General features: G+C 44.3%; 1 protein-coding gene across 3 annotated transcripts in view; it reads right to left on the reverse strand.

Annotated features, from left to right (window-relative positions):
* Positions 1-19,099, reverse strand: part of CDK5RAP2 (CDK5 regulatory subunit associated protein 2) — a 170,555-nt gene that overhangs the window by 141,566 nt on the left and 9,890 nt on the right. For all 3 annotated transcript variants that reach the window (XM_078436550.2, XM_078436551.2, XM_078436549.2), the window contains exons 3-4: positions 16,488-16,555; positions 1,559-1,669 (exon numbers count right to left, since the gene is read on the reverse strand). In XM_078436550.2, the coding sequence (XP_078292676.2) occupies positions 1,559-1,669; positions 16,488-16,555 (179 nt within the window). The remainder of the gene's footprint in view (positions 1-1,558; positions 1,670-16,487; positions 16,556-19,099) is intronic.

Consider the following 19,099-nt stretch of genomic DNA (forward strand, 5'->3'; position numbering starts at 1 on the left):
CACACCTGCTTGTACATACATAAAATTCCTCTGCATAAATAATTAATAATATCGGTTAGATCTGGGGAACCAGGAGACAAGGGTGGATGAAAGTCTCTCTAGTGTATTCCTTTGATGCTTTTTGAATTCTGAGCCATGTACACCTACCTATCCAACAACTTGAAATAAAAGTATAATTAAATCAGGTCATCTAATCAGACAGTGTAAAAAAAAAAAAAAAAAAAAAAAAAAAAAAAAGCTAAACAGCAGAGTAAAATGAGGCAGGCCTGTATTCAGAATACACCTCTCATAGTAGCTTTGTGACATCCAGCAAGTTACTGATCTTCCCTGAACTTCAGTTTCCTCTTCTGTAAAATGAGGATAATCTCCACTGCACAAGGCTGTCTTGAGAGTTAAAATATGATAAATGTCCAAATGCCCAAGACCGTGGCTTACAGAGAGCAAACAATTAACACGCTTTGGCTCCCTATCACCCTAGAAGTGTGTAACCATACTTACACAGAAAATGTTTTAGGCCATTGGTTTTTCCTTTAAACTATGATTGCATCATCACTCCCTTCCAGAAAAGGTGACATCCTCATTGCCTTTCCACCCCCACACTGAAGGGGAAAAAAAAAAAAAACTGCCTTAAGGGACAAGAGAGCTTTTCAATTCTTGAAAAGGCTCAGAAGTACAGTACAATCCTTCTTCAACACAAGCCCATTTAAGTCCCATCTGCTGAAACTCAAGGAGAGTCCTTTTTCCCCCTTCAAAAGTTTCCAGTGGTGCAAACTTCAGAAGAGAAAAGACGGAGACATTCCCCGGGCCAGGGGCTAATCTGCTGGAGAAAGCCAAAAAATGGGCACCGAAATATTGTTTGTACTTATGTCTTTTCAGGAAAGCCAAGTTCTGTTTTCAACTTTCAGCACCAAGGTCTGTTTTCAGGCAGAGGCCCCCAGGTCAAGACTTCAGATGGGAACAGACGCTTTTCTGACCGTCACAAGCAAGCACGCAAGGAATACAGAAGAGCCAGGGCACAGACAGCTGACGGTCCTCAAGGCGGGCTGCCAAGGGAAGCCTCTGTCAGACAGCGAGGATCATCGCCAAGCACTGACTGTGTGCTAGGGCTTTTCCTCTGCCGTTCCGTTTTAATCCACACAAATAACCCTGTGACAGAGGGACTGTCACTTAACTCCGAAAGCAAGCCCAGGGAGCTGAAGGGCCTTGCCTACAGCTACACGAGTCAGTGGGTAACAGCAGGCCGCAATTCCAAAGACACTCCACCATTTCACCACCTTTGTCTCAATCGTGAATAATTAGGAAAAGGCAACTGAGATAGAAAGAGTAAATGAGAATTAGGATTTGAAAAAGAGAGACAGAATCCCTTAAAATTAATCTTGCTACTCTTTGCTTACTATTAAGATCATCCTATTGTTTTATGCTCCCCGTAATCCATTCAGATTAAATGAAAGCTGCTCTGTCTGTTCAGGCTAACTCGGAGAACAAATATTAATCAAATTTCTGCTGGGAATGACTCTGAGAAAAAAACCAGGTGTGGCCGTGGGAAGTGGGACCTCACAGTTTTATAGACGTGTTCGGTGGGGCCATCAAGTTCCTGTTGCATTCTTTCCTCCAGGAAATAGATGCGGAGCTTTAAATTAAAGTTTTCTTTCTTCAATTCAGTGATTTGCTGGAAAATAAGCACAGAAGGGTTATCAAAAGTAAGGTCTGAAGGATGGTACCTGCATTAATCCCTGTAGCTCCTAAGGCTACGAATGGACTGAAATGTTAAAAACTAGAGAAAACTTACCTTTGCTGCAATTGTACCAACCCAGAATTAAGTGGTTCTCGCTAGTCGAATTTAAGACAATCTGAGCACTTGAATGAATAATGACTGAAGAAAAGAATTCGTGACTCCACACTGCTGATAAGTAAGTAAAGAAAGGAAGAAAGAAAGGAAAAGAAAGAAAACAAAAGGAAAGGAAAGGCAAATCTCTTCTTCACAAATGAAATCCAGTTCACCATTATAAAAAAAATAAATTAAAAAAAAATAAAATATAAAAAATAAAAATAGGGGTGCCTGGGTGGCTCAGTCGGTTAAGCGTTCAAACCTGATCTCAGCTCAGGTCATGATCTTAGAATTTGTGAGTTCAAGCTCCGCATTGGGCTGCCGGCACAGAGCCTGCTTGGGATTCTGTCTCTCCTTCTCTCTGCCCCTTCCCCATTTGCACTTTCTCTTTCTCCCAGAATAAATAAATAAACTTTAAAAAAATAATAAAAATAAAAACAAATTTAAAAAAAGGAAATCACCATCATCCAACCATTACAGTAATAACTGATTCAGGTAAGAATCATCAATGCTAGGGCCGCCTGGGTGGCTCAGTCGGCTAGGTCTCCAACTTCGACCCAGGTCATGATCTTGAGGTCTGGGAGTTTGAGCCCCGCGTCGGGCTCTGTGCTGACAGCTCAGAGCCTGGAGCCTGCTTCGGATTCTGGGTCTCCCTCTCTCTCTGCCCCTCCCCCACTCACACTCTGTCTCTCCGTGTCTCTCTCTCTCTCTCTCAAAAATACACATTAAAAAAAAAAAGGAATCATCAATGTTAAAAGCATTTGATAAAAGATCACCGGAGAACATGACATTCACCCAGTTATTACCCCACAGATGGCTTATTAATTACTAAAGGAAAAGGTCCATTACAATTTAGGAATCCAGTAGACACCACCTAAATCAAGATAATATTTTAAATGTCACCAGTGATGGGGCAAAGTGACATGCAGTGTCTCCTGAAACAAAGCACTGAAAGCAAGCGACTTCATTTTAAATGTTCCTGCCCACAACCTTTAGCCTGCACCTAATGAAGCAGTCCATCTGACGAATCCAAATATAAGGACGTTTGCAGAACAGCAGGCCTGAACCCTTCAAAAGTCTTAATGACAATCTTAAGGTACAAGTAGTTGGGGAACTCTTCTAAATAAATGGAAGTGATGGAGGCATGATTACTAAGTGCAATGAAATCATATAGTAAATCTTGAATTTAAAAAAAAAAAAGAAAGAAAGAAAAGAAAAGAAAAAAGCTCCATAAGGATAAATGGGGAATCTGAATAACAACTTTGTATTAGGTAATAGTGTTATAATTTTGTAAAATGTCCTAAGAGAGATACATCCTCAAGTACATAGGGATGCTGTCATGATGTCTGCAACTGACTCTCTAATGAGTGGGGAGAGACAGAAAGAAAGAATAAAGCAAATGTAGCAAAATACTAACTGATGAATCTAGATGCAGTATATATGATTGGTTGTTGTGTTTTTAAAATTTTTTTTTTTTTTTTTTTTAGTGTTTATTATTTTTAAGAGAGAAAGAGACAGAGAGCTAGCAGGGGAGGGGCAGAGAGGAGGGAGACACAGAATCCGAAGCAGGCTCCAGGCTCTGAGCTGTCAGCACAGAACCTGACGCAGGGCTTGAACCCACAGACAGCGAGACCACGACCTGAGCCAGTCGGCCGCTTAACCAACTGAGCCACCCAGGCACCCCTTAAAATTTTGTTTCGATGTTTGTTTATTTTTGAGAGAGAGAGAGAGAGAGAGAGAGAGAGAGCACAAGCAGGGGAGGGGCAGAGAGAGAGGGAGACACAGAATCCGAAGCAGGCCCCAGGCTCTGAGCTGTCAGCACAGAGTCCGATGCGAAACTCGGACCCAAGAACTGGAAGATCATGACCTGAGCTGAAGTCAGATGCTTAACTGACTGAGCCACCCAGACGCCCCAGTTGTTGTGCTATTTTGCAACTTTCTATAGGTTCACTTTGCTTGTTCATGGATATGCTCATGGATATCCTGGGTCATAAAACAAACCTTAACAAATTTACAGAACTGAAAATCAAACCATGTTCTCTGACCATAATAAACTTAAGGTAGAAAAATCAGTAACTGAAAGAAATTGGAAAATACCCAAATACTTAGAAATTAACACATTTCTAAACAATCCATGGGTCAAAGAGGAAGTCTCAAGGGAAATCAGAAGATATTTTGAATTATCTTTTGAAATGCAATATATTTTGAAATGCAAATATACCAAAATTTGTAGGGTACAGTTAAAGTAGTGATTGGGGAAAATTTATACTATTTAAAATGTGTTAGAAAACAAGAAATGTCTCAAATCAACAATCTAAGCTTCTACCTTAAGAAACCATAATAAGAACAAAATAAACCCGAACAAGCAACATGACAGATATAATAAACATAAGAACAGAAAACAATAAAATGGAAAGCCGGAAAACAGAAAAAAAAATCATTTAAAAAGATGGTTCTTTCAAATGACTGATGAAGACTGGCCAAGATAAAAAGAGAAAAGAAAAAGACATAAATTACCAATATCAAAAAATGAAAGAGAGGTCATCACAACAGATCCCATAGCAATTAAAGGGATAGTAAGAGAATAATGCATATAACTCTACACATATAAATTGAACAACTCAGATGAAATAGTACATTTCCAAGTACAAATTATCAAAATCCACCAAAGAAAAATAGATATACAGAATAGTCTTGTATGTATCTATTTTAAAAACTGAATTTGTAATTCAAACCCCTCCAGAAAAGAAAACTCGAAAACAAAATTATTTCAGTCACAATTTCTACCAAATATTGGAAGAAGGAATAATGCCACTTCTATACAATATCTTCCAGAAATCAGAAGGTGAGGGAACTTTGCCACTGCATTTTACAGAGGGCAATGTTATCCTGATACCAAAACCAGACAAAAACATTACAAGAAAATTATGACTTAGAAAACTAGATTAAGTCACCCATGAACATAAATGGAAAATCCTCAACTAAATTTTAGCAAACTGAAAAAACAGATTAATACTTCATGAGTGGGACTTACCCCAGGAATGTAAAGCTAATTCTAATTCAACATTCAAAAATCAATCCATGCAATCCACCAGACCAAAAAACTAAGAACAAAAAAATATATGATATCAATAGCTGCAGAAAAACATCTGACAAAACCGAACAGCCACTCAAGATAAATACTTGGCAAACCAGGAATTAAAGGAAACTTCCTTTATGCTACAGGGTATTTACAAGAAACTCATACATTTATAAATATATATATATTTTATTTATATATATAAATATATATATATTTATATATATATTTATATATATATATTATAAAATATATATATATTTAATTAAAGATGAAAAACAATGCTATTCCCCTAACACTAAGAAAAAGGAAAAGGGGGGGCGCCTGGGTGGCTCAGTCGGTTGAGCATCCGACTTCGGCTCAGGTCATGATCTCGCGGTCCGTGAGTTTGAGCCCCGCGTCGGGCTCTGTGCTGACAGCTCAGAGCCTGGAGCCTGTTTCAGATTCTGTGTCTCCCTCTCTCTCTGACCCTCCCCTGTTCATGCTCTGTCTCTGTCTCAAAAATAAATAAACGTTAAAAAAAAAAAAAATTTAAAAAAAGAAAAAGGAAAAGGATATCCACTCTCACAATTTCTATTTAAAATTGCATTTGAAGTCCTAGCCAGTGTAATAAGGTTAAGGGAAAAAATAAAAGGCATTCAATTTGGAAAGGAAGAGCTAAAATCATCCTTATCGGAAGATAGTATGATCATCTATGTAGAAAATCCCAAGGAATCTACAAAAAAGATCCCAGAATTCATAAGTGAGTTTAGCAAAGTCAAAATGCAAACATCAAGTGTTATTTCAATACACTAACAACAAACAACTGGAAACTGAAACTTTTTTAAATACCATTTTCCAATACCTCCAAAACACTTAAATTCATAAACATAAGTCTAATAAACCATGAAGTATGGTTAACACCACAAAATGCTGAAGAAATCAAGAACTTAAATAAGTGAAGAAACTTACCAAATTCATAAGCTGGAAGACAATATAATAAAGATGTCAATTCTCTCCAAACTGACCTATAGATTTAACACAATCCCAATCAAAATCCCCACAGGATTTCTTATAGTTAGAAACAAGCTGATTATAAAATTTACATGGAACAGTAAAAGAGCTAGATGGGTGAAAACAATTTTGAAAAAGAATCCAAAGAAACAGACTATACAAACAGACCCACACAATTACAGCCAATAAGTTTTTTTTAACATTTATTTATTTATTTTTGAGAGAGGGATGGGGGGAGAGAGAGAGAGAATGGGGAAGGGGCAGAGAAAAAGAGGGAGACAGAATCTCAAGCAGGCTCTGCGCTGTCGGCACAGAGCCCCTATGCGGGGCTCAAACCCCTGAACCTCGAGATCATGACCTGAGCCAAAATGAGGGGTCGGACGCTTAACTGGCTGAGCCACCCAGGTGCCCCCAGCTAATTAGTGTTTGACAAAGCAACCGCTAACCTTAAAAATAAAACTGCCATTTACTCTACCAGCAAAAGATGAGTTCATTCAGGAATAGCAGAGATGGCAATCCAGGACAAGCAAGCTGCTGCAGACCCACCCGCAAACCCAGAGAATAAGGTGAGAAGTGCTCTTTTACAGAGAAGGGGGGGGGGGGGGGGGGGGGAGTTGGGATGGGCTGTTGTAAACTAAAAGTCCACTAGAGTAAACCGGGAGCTGGAAGTATGGTGGATTCTCATTGGATGGCTGGGCTGCTGCGGGGGGGTGGGGGAGGGGGGTGAAGGGCTGCGGGTGTAAGAAACCTTCCTTCCTCCTGCTAAGATAGTAAAGTAGTACCTAAGGGCAAGGCAAGGCAAGGCAAGGCGCCCTCTCTTCCCGCTGGCTGTGCCACTGACAAGAGACGGGATTGAAAGCTCCCCCTGCTGGCACCCAACTGCATTCTAAGCAAAGTTCTTTTATTAGTTCTCACAGTACAAATACAATTCAATGGAGAAAGGGCAGTTTTTCATTTTCAACAAATGGCTTTGGAACAACTGGTGTAAGAAAACCACCCAATTAAACAAACAAACAAACAAATAAACTAAAGAACAGGCCAAAGATTTTCAAAGGAACTTCACAGAAGACATACAGACGGCAAATAATCACAAGAAAAGATTGTCAACACCTTCAGCCATTAGGAAAACGGAAATTAAAGCTACAATGAGTTTTAGTACCGATTAGAATGACTAAAAATTTTTTTTGAATTGAGAATACCTAATGCTGATGAGGATGTGAAGCAAATGGAAACCTCATACTCTACCGATAGGAAGGCAAAATGCCACAACCACTTTGCAAAACCATTTGGCAGTCTCTCTCTCTCTCCCTCTCTCTCTCTCTCTCTCTCTCTCTCTCTCTCACACACACACACACACACACACACACACACACACACACTCTAACACTACCTTTACCATATGACTCAGCAATTCCCATCCTAGGGATTTACCCTAGGGAAATAAAAACCTATGTTCACCCAAAAACCTGTGCACAAATGTTTACTACAGCTTTAATAATAACCACCAAAACCTGGAAAGAACCTAAATGTTCTTCAAAGGGTGAGTAACTAAAATGTACATCCATATGATGGACTAATAATCAATAACTATGATACACACAACAGCATGAATGAATTTCAAAGACCTTACGGTAAGGGAAAGAAATCAGCCTCAAAAGATTATATTACTGTATGACGCCATTTATAAGACATCTGGAAAAAGCAAAATTATAGGGACTAAGACCAGAGCATTAGCTGCCAGAACTCTGGGATGAAGAAAGGGTCTGACCACAAAGAGACAGCACATAGGAATTTTTTGGCATTATGGAATGTTCTGTATTCTAATTGTGGTGATGGTTACATGAGCCTAGAACTGTATATACACACATATACCAAAAAAGAAATCATTTAATATATATATGTGTATTAATACGTATGTGTGTATATACACACATATATATACTTTGATTATGACAGGCTATAAGGCAGTACACATCTGTCAAAGTTCATTCAATATTAAAATTGGTGAATTTTTTCATGTAACTTATCTCTCAATAAAGCTGTTTTAAAAATTGCTAAAGGGGCGCCTGGGTGGCGCAGTCGGTTAAGCGTCCGACTTCAGCCAGGTCACGATCTCGCGGTCCGTGAGGTCGAGCCCCGCGTCAGGCTCTGGGCTAATGGCTCGGAGCCTGGAGCCTGTTTCCGATTCTGTGTCTCCCTCTCTCTCTGCCCCTCCCCCGTTCATGCTCTGTCTCTCTCTGTCCCAAAAATAAATAAAAAAAAATGTTGAAAAAAAAAAATTTAAAAAAAAAAAAAAAAATTGCTAAAATGATGGGGCACCTGGGTGGCTCAGTCAGTCGAGCACCTGACTCTTGACCTCAGCTCAGGTCATGATCTCAGGATTCCTAGGATCCAGCCTAGTATCGGGCTCTGTTCTGACAACACAGAGCCTACTTAGGATTCTCTCTCTCTCCCCTCCCCTGCTCTTTCTCTCTCTCGCGCTCTCAAAATAAATAAATAAACATTTTTTAAATAATTAAAATGAAATATAGTAAAATAGAACTGATAATACAGTACTAGTGAATGATAATATGATCCCCACTGGTTTTTTTTCAGCATTTAAAAAAAGTAATTGGTAAGAATATATAATGCTTTTTAACCAACATATTTTTATAACTGGATAAAAGAAAATGATATGCACACTCTACATCAAACTGTCCTTGGCCCTCTTGTTAGCACTTAAGTTTTCAACTCTGTGGCTAACAAGGACAGCACAAGAAACCACTGGTAAGTTCATTAAAGCCTTGCTTTAAATGTTTTAAGGAAACAGCACATAAAACGTTCATTCAAACAAAAAGTCTACCCCACCAGATGCTTCCTATAAAGAGGAACCTTATTCTATTACTCAACTACCAATGAAATATTTATGGAGGTTGCTTAAAATACCCACATTGTACACACTGCTAAAATTCTCAGCAACACTCGAAAGAATATGTATCCTGCGTATAGGTAAAGAAGTTTTTAAAAAATAAGAAAAAGGCAAATAAGCCTTCAGAAGGTGAATGCAAACACCAGACCGGCCCAGGTGAATACAATGAGGTACAGGCACCCTATTTTCCACAACAATGCCAGCCTAGTTCTCCACTTAATACCACTTCCCTCATGAAGTTTTCTCGGGCTACCCCCATCGGGCTGGACTGGAGACCCTTCGAAATGTTTCCATATACCCTCTACTTTCTTTATCATTGCAACTGTCACACTGCGTTATACCAGCTGATAACTTGCTTTTTCTAATCAATCCATCTCTAAGAGGTCGGGCACCACACACTCTTGTGTCTTGTACGTTCCAGCCTGAATCATAAAGAGACAGTTACCAAGTGCCCAACGGCTGCCCAGGTGGCTGGACACATTTAAGAATTTCTTGAAGGCAATGGGATGCAAAGAGAGTCCCACGGTCTTCAGACTCAGATCTAGTACAGATCACCCCATTGTTTTTTGTCCATCACTCTTAGAATTAAACTCCCTGCCATGGGCACAGAGAGGTGTATGATCTGGTCCCCACTCTCCTCGCCAGCCTCGTCCTATTATCACCCTGTCACGCAATGTTCCAGCCCCACCGGCCTCCTTTCTGGTCCTCAAATAAGCCAAGCCCCTGTCTGCCCACACAGCTCTTCCCGCAGCACGTGCCCGGTGCCTCGGCTCCAATGGCACCATCTCGGAGGCCCTTCCCGACTACCCAATCTCAAGAGGTCCCCACCACTGTGACTGCCACCTGAGTCACTCCTGAACACAGAACTCTTGGTTTTCTTGCTAGAACTTTTCACAATCTGTACTCCTTTATTTATTATCATGCCAATTACATGAATATAATCCACTTGGGGACAGGGATATTATCCGTTTATGGCTGTTTCCCTTAAGGCTTTAGCACAGTGTCTGGAGGGGATGCTCAGTCGACCTCTGTTAACGCACGCACAAACGAATGAATGAATACAATCCAGACCACCTTACTAGCTGTAGGACCTTAGTCAAGTTCATCCTTCTGTGCGCCTGGATTCCTTTCTACAGATTAAAGGAATACCTATCTCAGAGACCTACTACAGGATTGAAAGAAATTAGTTAGAACGTTTGGTACTGTGCCTAGCGCAGTACAAGAACGTAAAATATATTAATACTTTTCTCATTTGTATCTCCCCCTTTAAGAGAATCGACCTCAAGAAGAGAAAAAAGAAACAAAAACCTCGAGCTGGAAAAAGTGAAAACAGCTTACCATACACCAGGAATAAATACCCCCCAAGATAAAACCCACCACACACGACTTAGAAACCTAACGCTGACAAGCAAGCTGACGCGTGAGCTGTACTTTGCCGCATCCCAGCCCCCGGAGCCGCAGGGCGACTGTGGACTGCAGTCATCCGAGCCGGGAAACGTCCCAACGTGATCACGGGGTGGTGCTTTCCGAAGCTTCTTTCCGAAGGACAGATTCTGAAGGAGCTGCTGTCACCCCGCCTGCCTCCCTCGGCCAAAAGCCTTGCCTGGCCTAGAGCTCCATCAGGAAGGGAAGACAGACAAAATCCAACAACGCAGGAAAGAATCAGGACAACTCCAACCAGGCCCCGCTGAAATCGCAGCAATTCATCTGACTCTGGAGATCAGTTTCAGCAGCTTGCTGGAGCCGGGGTCCCCAAAGCTGAGGCTCACCCCAAGGCATCTTTGGACCCGAGGCAGCCGGAGCTAAGAGCAAGGGGGCCATGGGGTCAACAGAAACAGACTGAACTCCCAAGGCCACCAACCTGTGAGCCATGTGACCTTGGAAAAACTATTTAACATCTCTGAGCCACTGTTGGCTCATCTATAAATAAGGATAAAAATCAGTCACCTCACGGGAGTGTCGTGACAACACCATGAGCTAAGGCACCTGGCAAGCGGGAAATGGAGGACAGCCATTTCTCACTCAAACCCTCAACGGACACATCTTTTGGGCCACCGTCAACTTTTTTTATGCTCCTTGAAAGTCCAAAAACTGTTAGACCACTCACCTAAACACAGGTCATAAAAACCATGACCTCCTGCCGCTCCAAGTTCATCTCTGGTCGACAACACCGCACGTGAGGTAATTCTGCCAGCAACAGCTCAACGAGGTGCATAAAATGAGGAGGACACTTTGGAATCAGTTTCTGAGTCCAATACTCTCCCTCGCGTCCTCAAATCATAAAAACGGTTACTAGGCAAACATCTGCTTATTAACAAACAATACTGCAGCAGTAACAGAATTTAGAAACTGAGCCCCAAGCAACACTTGGAATATACCTACATTATGAAACCAACTCCTTTTATATTCCTTCCAGCCTAGCATTACATCCTCAGTATTTTTCACGTTGCTGCAGAACCGCACGTTAAGTATCAAGTCAATGACAGCGCTAGGTACCACTGAACTGATTCACAGTCGGTGATTTAGCCGTTTCTCTGCTGAGCATTTATGGTTTCAGGATGTCCCGTGGAAAGCAGACAGGCTGTACCATCAAAGCCTTCTTTCCAGTTTCTCAACACACCAAGCTCACAGGCAAGTCATTTGATCTCTCCAACCTCAGCTTCCTCATCTGTGAAACACCTTCCTCAGGAACTTGTTGCAAGACAGAGAGATAACAAATGTAAAACATAATTCCCTTGTCCCAATTTTTCCCAACCGTACACAATGTGGCAACAAACAGCTTCACGCACACGGCATTTTCCTCCCACTGGGTTGTTTCCCTAGGACAAATTTCCCCCAAAACAGATTACGAGGCTCAAGAGTAATACTATTTTTATGACCATAAAAATCTCTTTCCAAATGGCCTTCAAAAAGATTGTAAAAATTTACACTGCCCAGCCTGCCATCTGGCCAGGTTTTTGGAGGGCAAAGGTATGAGAACACACAGCCTTCAATGGTAAGCGGGAGGCCAAGGATGAACCAGAAGCACGGGTGAACCCCAGCGCTTAGCACCGACCAGACATTCCACCGGCCACAAGCCAAACTGGAATCCAAAGGCCCTCGGTGCCGGCCAGCCCCATCCTGAACACAGCCAGCACCACGGAGAGTGGCTGCAGCACGCAGTCTGCCAGCTACGGACAGTCCTCAGTCCCTTCCACGGACTTGCATCCACACGGTTCCTGGTCTCCTGCCTTGTTCTAAACGCACCCCTCACGCTGCGTCCCTAGCCTCGGCTTGCCTGGTTGCTGCCTGCTCTCCTGTAAGGCGGGCTCTGCGTGCCCCCACGCCGACTACAAGCTCTGTCCCCCTCCCACTACACGGTCCTGGCATTCCCGATTCAATCCTTATCACAACCCAATGAGACAAAAATTATTTTCCCATTTTACAGACAAGGTAACCAAAATGTACAGATCTAGTTTCTTCTACAAGCTCGTCTGTCTATTTACTTACTCAACAAATACTTATCAAGAGCCCACCATCCTGTCGGGCGCTAAGTACTAGGGATAAAGGAGACGCACGTTAAGCAAGCACACAAATAAAACACCCAAGTACAAATAGTCGTAAGATCCATGGTGGAAAAGGCCGGTGCTGAGTGCCTGCTGTCAGACAAGATAATGGGGGTCTCCAGAGAGCTGGGGAAGGAGTTAGGGGCAGCCTCTCTAACAAGGTCACACTTCAAGCTGAGACACGAAGGTCCTGCCACTCAAGGAGGGAAAAAGGATTCTAGGCAGAGGGAGAAGCACGGAGAAGGCCCTGCCCGTGTGGGTTAGTGAGAGCAGGCTGTGTGGCCGGAGCACAGGCTGTGAGGGAGGAGGCATATGCTGACCTCAGCAACACGGAAGCAGCCCCTTACACAGGGCCGGGTCTCGGCCTGCCTCAGCTGAGACCAGGAACTTTGAACACAAAGGAACAGGGGCCTGGGCACAGAACACCAGCACCTCGGGCAGGCGGGTATGAGACAAGAGCAGCAGAATTTACCCTAAGGACATAATCACGTAACTGTAAAATGACCTACACGAGGAGACTCATCAAAGCTTTGTAAGAGTGAAAAATTCAAAACAACCTGGAATGTCCCACACTAAGAGATTATGTAAATTATGGTTCAAGCCCTTCCTTTTAATACAAGTCTTTCTGAACTAGTAGTCATGAAATAATGCTGTCCACCAGTATTAAGAGAGGCAGAAAGCTACCCATGCCATGCTCTGTCCCGAAGGTCACAGAAAAAGCCAGAATTAAATTCTTCTATATACAGATAAAGATAGCTACCTGGACTGGATATACTGATCCAGATTCTGGGTCTCCTCCACTCACCGAAAAAATGTTGAGACAGAGAGAGAAAGAGAAAGAGAAATTGACTGCCTGAGTACCCAGAACAGGCCACACTACACAGCACAGTGTCTTACAAAACGCTGCCTCTGCCAGGCCTCCTCCGGTCAAGGTCCGGGAGCCCCCACTGCGCTGTCACCTGGAAAGGACCAGTAAGACAGGCAGACTTGCCAGCTCCTCCCCCTAAGGCCTGCCCTACAGGTGATTACCACCTCACCTGATGCAGGTATAGACAAAGGATCGGCAATGCAAAGACCCACAAGGAGGCAAGTGGCTTTCACACAGAGGGGACAGCAGAGGACAGCAGGAAAGGCCGCCTGTGTGGAAGACCTGGTTCCCAGCCTGGAAGAGTCAGCGCCCTCTCTGGGCTTCAGAGCGCCCGTGTGTCAAACGAAGGGACGGGATGGTCTCCCCCAGATCCGAGTCTCAGCCTCACTTCTTGACCTCTCCCGACCACAGCCACGTAGCTCCAGCACCACGCCACAGAGCAGCCTTTCAGTGACAGCCTGTTGCCAGGCCTCCAGCCCAGGGGGCTTTTGAGAGTACAACTCTGGTCTTTTCCCTCCCAGATAAGCATCCCCCACCGGCCGTCCTTCGTCTTCAGGACAAAGGTCAACCAAAGCAGGGTAACATACGAGACCCCTGACCCCTACCTTCTTCAGTGGCCTCACTGCTCTCAGGACCCCCTGACACAGCCTCCTTCCAGCCAACGGGAACTTACAATCCCCTAAACTCCTTGCACCCAGCACACCTCTCGCTGCGCTTGCCCAGGTGAGTCCCTGTGCCTGGGATGCTCTCCCAGTCCTCTCACCTTGGCTAATCCCTACTTGTCCCTGATGGCCCAGCTCAAGGAACACTTCCTCCAGGGAGGCTTCCCTGAAACCCCCCAGCCAGGTTCAGAGCCCTCCTCTGTGCCCCACAGCGCTCTGTACTTCCCTCTGTCACTGCACCATTTTCCCATCTATCTCCCCAACCGGCCTGTGAGTCTCATGACAGGGAAACCTCCCTGGTCTTAATCTACTGCAGACTCCCGAGCCTCAGACCACAGACTGGCACAGAGCATATATCTGAAAATATCTGTTGATGAATGGATGAACTCTGAGCAAACCAGAAGAAGGCCGAGGTCTTGCTAGACCTTAGCTAATAGACCCTGATGTCCAGTTACCCAGCAGCTGAGACTAGCATAAGAGGAATCATGAACTTCCTTGTAAATCAAAAGTATTCCACCCCCTCCTTAATATGCATGCTGACTTTAAAATTAGCATTCGACGCCAACAGCATTTCCTACAAGCATCCCACAGAAAGTTCGGACCACCTCTGCGTAGAGCTCATGCGCGTAACAGCTCAGGCCAAATGAAACATTTCAGCGACTCATAAAGACTTGAAAGGGAGACACTGGGAACACTGTGGTCATTTCAATTTCAACAGCAGAATTTGCTCTTGAAAATGCTACAATAAAAAATATTAATGCCATAAAAACCTAACAGCAGCCGGAGGACCACAGCCATAAAGAAAAAGCATAAATCCTGAAATGTATCGGCACAGAAGACTCCCTCTCGCCTTCCAGAACAACAGCATTTAGGTCATCCAGAACCCATCTGGAGAAGGGACACTTGAATCACACGGCAGAGTAGAAAAACTAATAACGAATTTAACAACAGTGAAGAGAGGAGCTCTGCGTCGGGCCAAGAGGTGCTCACTTAATCCTGCCAGCAGCCTGAAGAAGCAGAAACTGTCAACACCCCCAGTCTAAAGACAGTGCAGACAGATTACGCGACTGGCCCGAGGTCACTCGTGAGCAGTGAACCTGCAGGCAGCCTGGGTCCAGGGGCCACGGTCTGCCAGGTCACATCCCTGCACCTCAGTTTCTCCTAGGGTCGGACTCAAGTCTAAGATTCCTTCCGGCTCAAAAAGCAGACAATAACACGCGAAACGAAAATTCTAAGATTCTGTTAAGTTTTTCCACCTAGGAATAAAATTCAAAGCCGTGCCCTTCAAAAATTAAATAACTCTGTGTCTTGCGGATCGGCTTCCATATTAAAGTAACATACATGAAGAGCTAAATCTTTCAAGTGCCCAGCTCAGAGCAAGAGCTCAATAAACAGTGGCTATTCTTACTCTGAGGATAAAACAGAAACAGCCATTTAATAGCAGAGCACGTTTTAATTATACACGATGTGGAATAATCAAATCTCATTTGATTGAGGCCCCAGACCCCACAGCATAGATGGAGTTGTACAGTTGAAATGAGAACAACTCAAAGCTCAGAAATTACTTGTTTCCATTAGAGATCTGACAAGTCATTTCTTCAATTGGTCACTGGTGGTTTGCAGATAACTATTAGCAGTAATGAGTATTCTAAATTAAATCCAGAGACAGTACCGCTCTGTTCTGTAAAGACAACTGGGGAGGGAGAGACGTAACTGTGGAACGTCCTTCTCTCCGTCCTCCGTCTTCTCCCTGATAAATATCTCCTGTGTCTTGCATAGTATGGATTTCATTTGGCTGCAAATGAAGAAGGGTCTAATTCTTCCCATGACAAATGAGAGCGCTGAACAGGTAACTTGTTAAGGAGAATTGGAATTGGGAAAATAACCTTATTTTCCTGTTCCTTGACAACAAACCCCCTCTGTTAACAAATGGAAGACACAATGCGGGAAGACACTAAGCATGGAGGCCAAATCCATCACCACGTAAGGCGTCCTCAGATGCTATACACAACCGCCCTGGGCGCAGGCTGCTCGCATTTTGTTCCACAGCAACAAAGATGAAGCCTATGAAAAGCAGGGAGGTGGCACAGAGCAGCGGCAGGAATAAAGATTTTGGAATCCTTAAAAACCTGGATTCAAATCCCAGCCCCACCACTCAAGTATCATGTGACTGTAAGCGAGTCTCTCCTAGGCTTACGACTTATCTGTAAAATGTAAAATACCTCAAAGAGTTATAGCAAGGATTAAGTGGGGACCATCAATAACATGCCTCACGTTACAGGGAAGCCCTTGGCAAATATTAGCGCCTCTCTGCTGGGCAGTATGGTAATATCCTGACGTTCAGGACCCCAGAAATACGTCAAACTCCCCAAAGCTGGAAATTGCTGGTCCTGTCAGAACCCGCATCTGGCCCGGGACAGAAGGGCCGGCTGCACAGGTAGGGAACAGCCATACGGAGAGCGCCCCCAAGAGGCAGCACCGCCCGCAACTCTGGCGTGATCCAGCTTCGACACCTCGCAAGAAATACAGCTCCCGCCTGGGCCTGCCTGGACCGCGGCAGCAGACGTGATTTGTTAGGGATGATGATCTGGTATCTCCACTTACATTTTCAAAGTCCTTCATGTTCCGTGCTCTGGTGGGAGACACTGTTTCTTCGGACACATTTGGGAGCACTATAAAAAGGTAAAACAGACACAGGAAAACGGCATGGTACGCAAACCACCCAGCATCCCTGTTAGGGAACAGAGCCCAGAAAAGAAAAAAACAAAAACATGAACAGCTTCCACAGTACATTCTGCTGGCACTTTCTGTCTACTGTGATTTACTGACTTGAGTCCAGGGAAAGCTCTAAACCATTATATTTCAGGTATTTACAAATTACTTCAAGGAGCCCCAGTGTAACCTGTCGGAGAACGAACCCACAAAACGCACTGGGCATGTGGCCAACCCCAACTGTCCCGATAGGTGCTTCCTCTGTGATCGTCAGGAAGTTATTTCACTGAACGGGATACCACCTTCCCGTGTCAGCAATTCAAGCATGTCTAACTGCCTGGGGTTGGCAAATTTTTTCTTAAAACGCCAGACAATCAATATTTTAGGCTCTGTAGGCCATAAGCAAAGCCTAAAATCTGTCATAACTGGCCAACTCTTCTGCTGGAGCACAACAGCCACAGACAATTCATAAGTAAGGAAGCTGTGTTCCAAGAAGTGTTTTCAAAAGCAGGCAACAGGTTGAAAACTGCCCCATCCTTGCTTTAGGGCGATTACAGACTTTGCCACCGCCCAAAGCTTTTCACAGCTCCTCTACTCCAACAAACATTCATCGCACACCTACTCTGTGCCAATCACCATCCTAGTGCTGGGGAAACAATGGTGAGAGAGACACTGATCCCGCCTAAAGGCTCTCGATCTAGTAGGCAAGACAGAGATGCAGACAAACTGGTACCATGCTGTAGAAAGTGCCTGGTGCTTTTTAAGTGTTGGGTGAAATGTGCACTGAGTAAATGAATGAATCCATTCTTCCAACAAATATGCATTGAGGGCCTCCTCTCTGCTAGGCACCACTCTAGATGTGGCCACGTCAGGAAACGAAACAAATGGAGCTGACAGTCTCAAGAGAGAAGACAGACAATGAACAAAATAAGAGGGCAATTAGATAGTATGTTAAAAAGAGATAAATGCTATGGAAAAAAATTCAGTGGCAAAGGATTGGAAATATCCAGGGTGGGGCGAGGATTGCTATTTTAAGTAAGGTGGCTAAATCAGGAAGGTCTCACTGAGAAGGTGTCCTCTGGGCAGACCTGAAGAAAAGGGCAAAGGGAGACACCTGAGGTGGGAGGGTGCCCAGTGGATGTAAGAACCAGCCGCAGGGGCCCGGAGGACACTAAACAGTGGGACCGCAGGAGAGGAGGTAAGGGAGGTGCTGGGGGGCAGGCTGTGCCTGGCTTTATAGGCTCTTCTCGGGACTGGGGAGCCACCAGAGGGCTCCAAGCTACGGAGGAGCATGGCTGGACTTGGGTTTCGACAGGTTCCCTCGGCCTGCCTCACCGAGACCAGACTGAAAGGAGCTTAGAGGGAGACAAGGGCACCAGCCAGAGTACTGGAACAATCCAGGCCAGAGATCACGGTGGCTTAGCACAGGTAGTAAGATGATACTCAGGGAAGAAGGGGTCTGATTCTGGAGGTTTTTAAAGTCACCAATCAACAGGAATAAATGAAGTAAGTGCAATGTGTAAGTTCCAGAGAGGAAAGAACACCAAAGTGAACCTGGGGAGAGCCAAAGAAGGTGGTGAGCTTTGAGGTGAGTCTTAAAGAGGCAGCAGGCAGATGAAGGCAAAAGGAAGAAGAAACTTCACAGGCAAAGGCCTAGAGGCAGGCATGGCGTTCAGAAACCAGTGGGCACAAGAGGCTCGGAGGTGGAGGTGAGCAGGGGCACACTGTAAAGAACCCTGCGTTGCAGACAAGGGCACACAGATCTGTTTCCCTGGCTCTCAGACACCCCGTGCTCTGCCGAGGCCTGCGTCCCTATCTAGGTCCTACTCGTTCGTCAAGTCTCAGCTCCAGGATCAATGTCTTAAACTCTTGCCTGACCGCCTCCCCCTCATCCTCCCTCACAGCACCTTTTTTTATATGATTTGTCATGACACTTCTCTGTTGAACTATCTTCTAGGCTTGACTGTGACCACGTTCAAGGTTGGATCCCAGTGCTCAGCCCCGGGCTGGGCACAGAGCGATGTACAAACACTGTGGACTGAAGCAAGGAGCAGGCCCATCAATTTTCGGCAGAAAGAATAGCGATTGCTGGATTTTGTGTGTAAGGTAGAAGTCAACAGGTTCTGAAGGAAAACCTGAGGGTGGCCTTTAAGTATTCTCCAGAAATAAACCTCAGGACACTTACACTGTCTGTTCTAAAAACTTCCTTCTGCAAGTCGCCTCGCTTTGGAAAAGAGAAAAAAACAACCCACAAGTCAAAATATCTCTTCAGATATTTTAAAAAGGCAAATTATTAGCACTTCCCAAAGATACTTCTAATAGCATTCGCTTCTTTCAGAAACAAAACTTGGGAAGAATGCTTAGCAAAAGCCGAGCTGCCCAGCAGAGACGCTCCTCGCAACCCAGCTTCCGCACAACAGACTGCTTATTTCCTCGGCGCCGTGTCCCGTGGTCTGACCAACTATTTGTCTCCAAAGGGCAGGCTGCTGTCGGAATGCTGGGCC

The sequence above is a fragment of the Panthera onca genome, chromosome D4 (assembly GCF_046562875.1).
Source record: "Panthera onca isolate mPanOnc1 chromosome D4, mPanOnc1 haplotype 2, whole genome shotgun sequence".
NCBI classification, from domain to species: Eukaryota; Metazoa; Chordata; class Mammalia; order Carnivora; family Felidae; genus Panthera; species Panthera onca.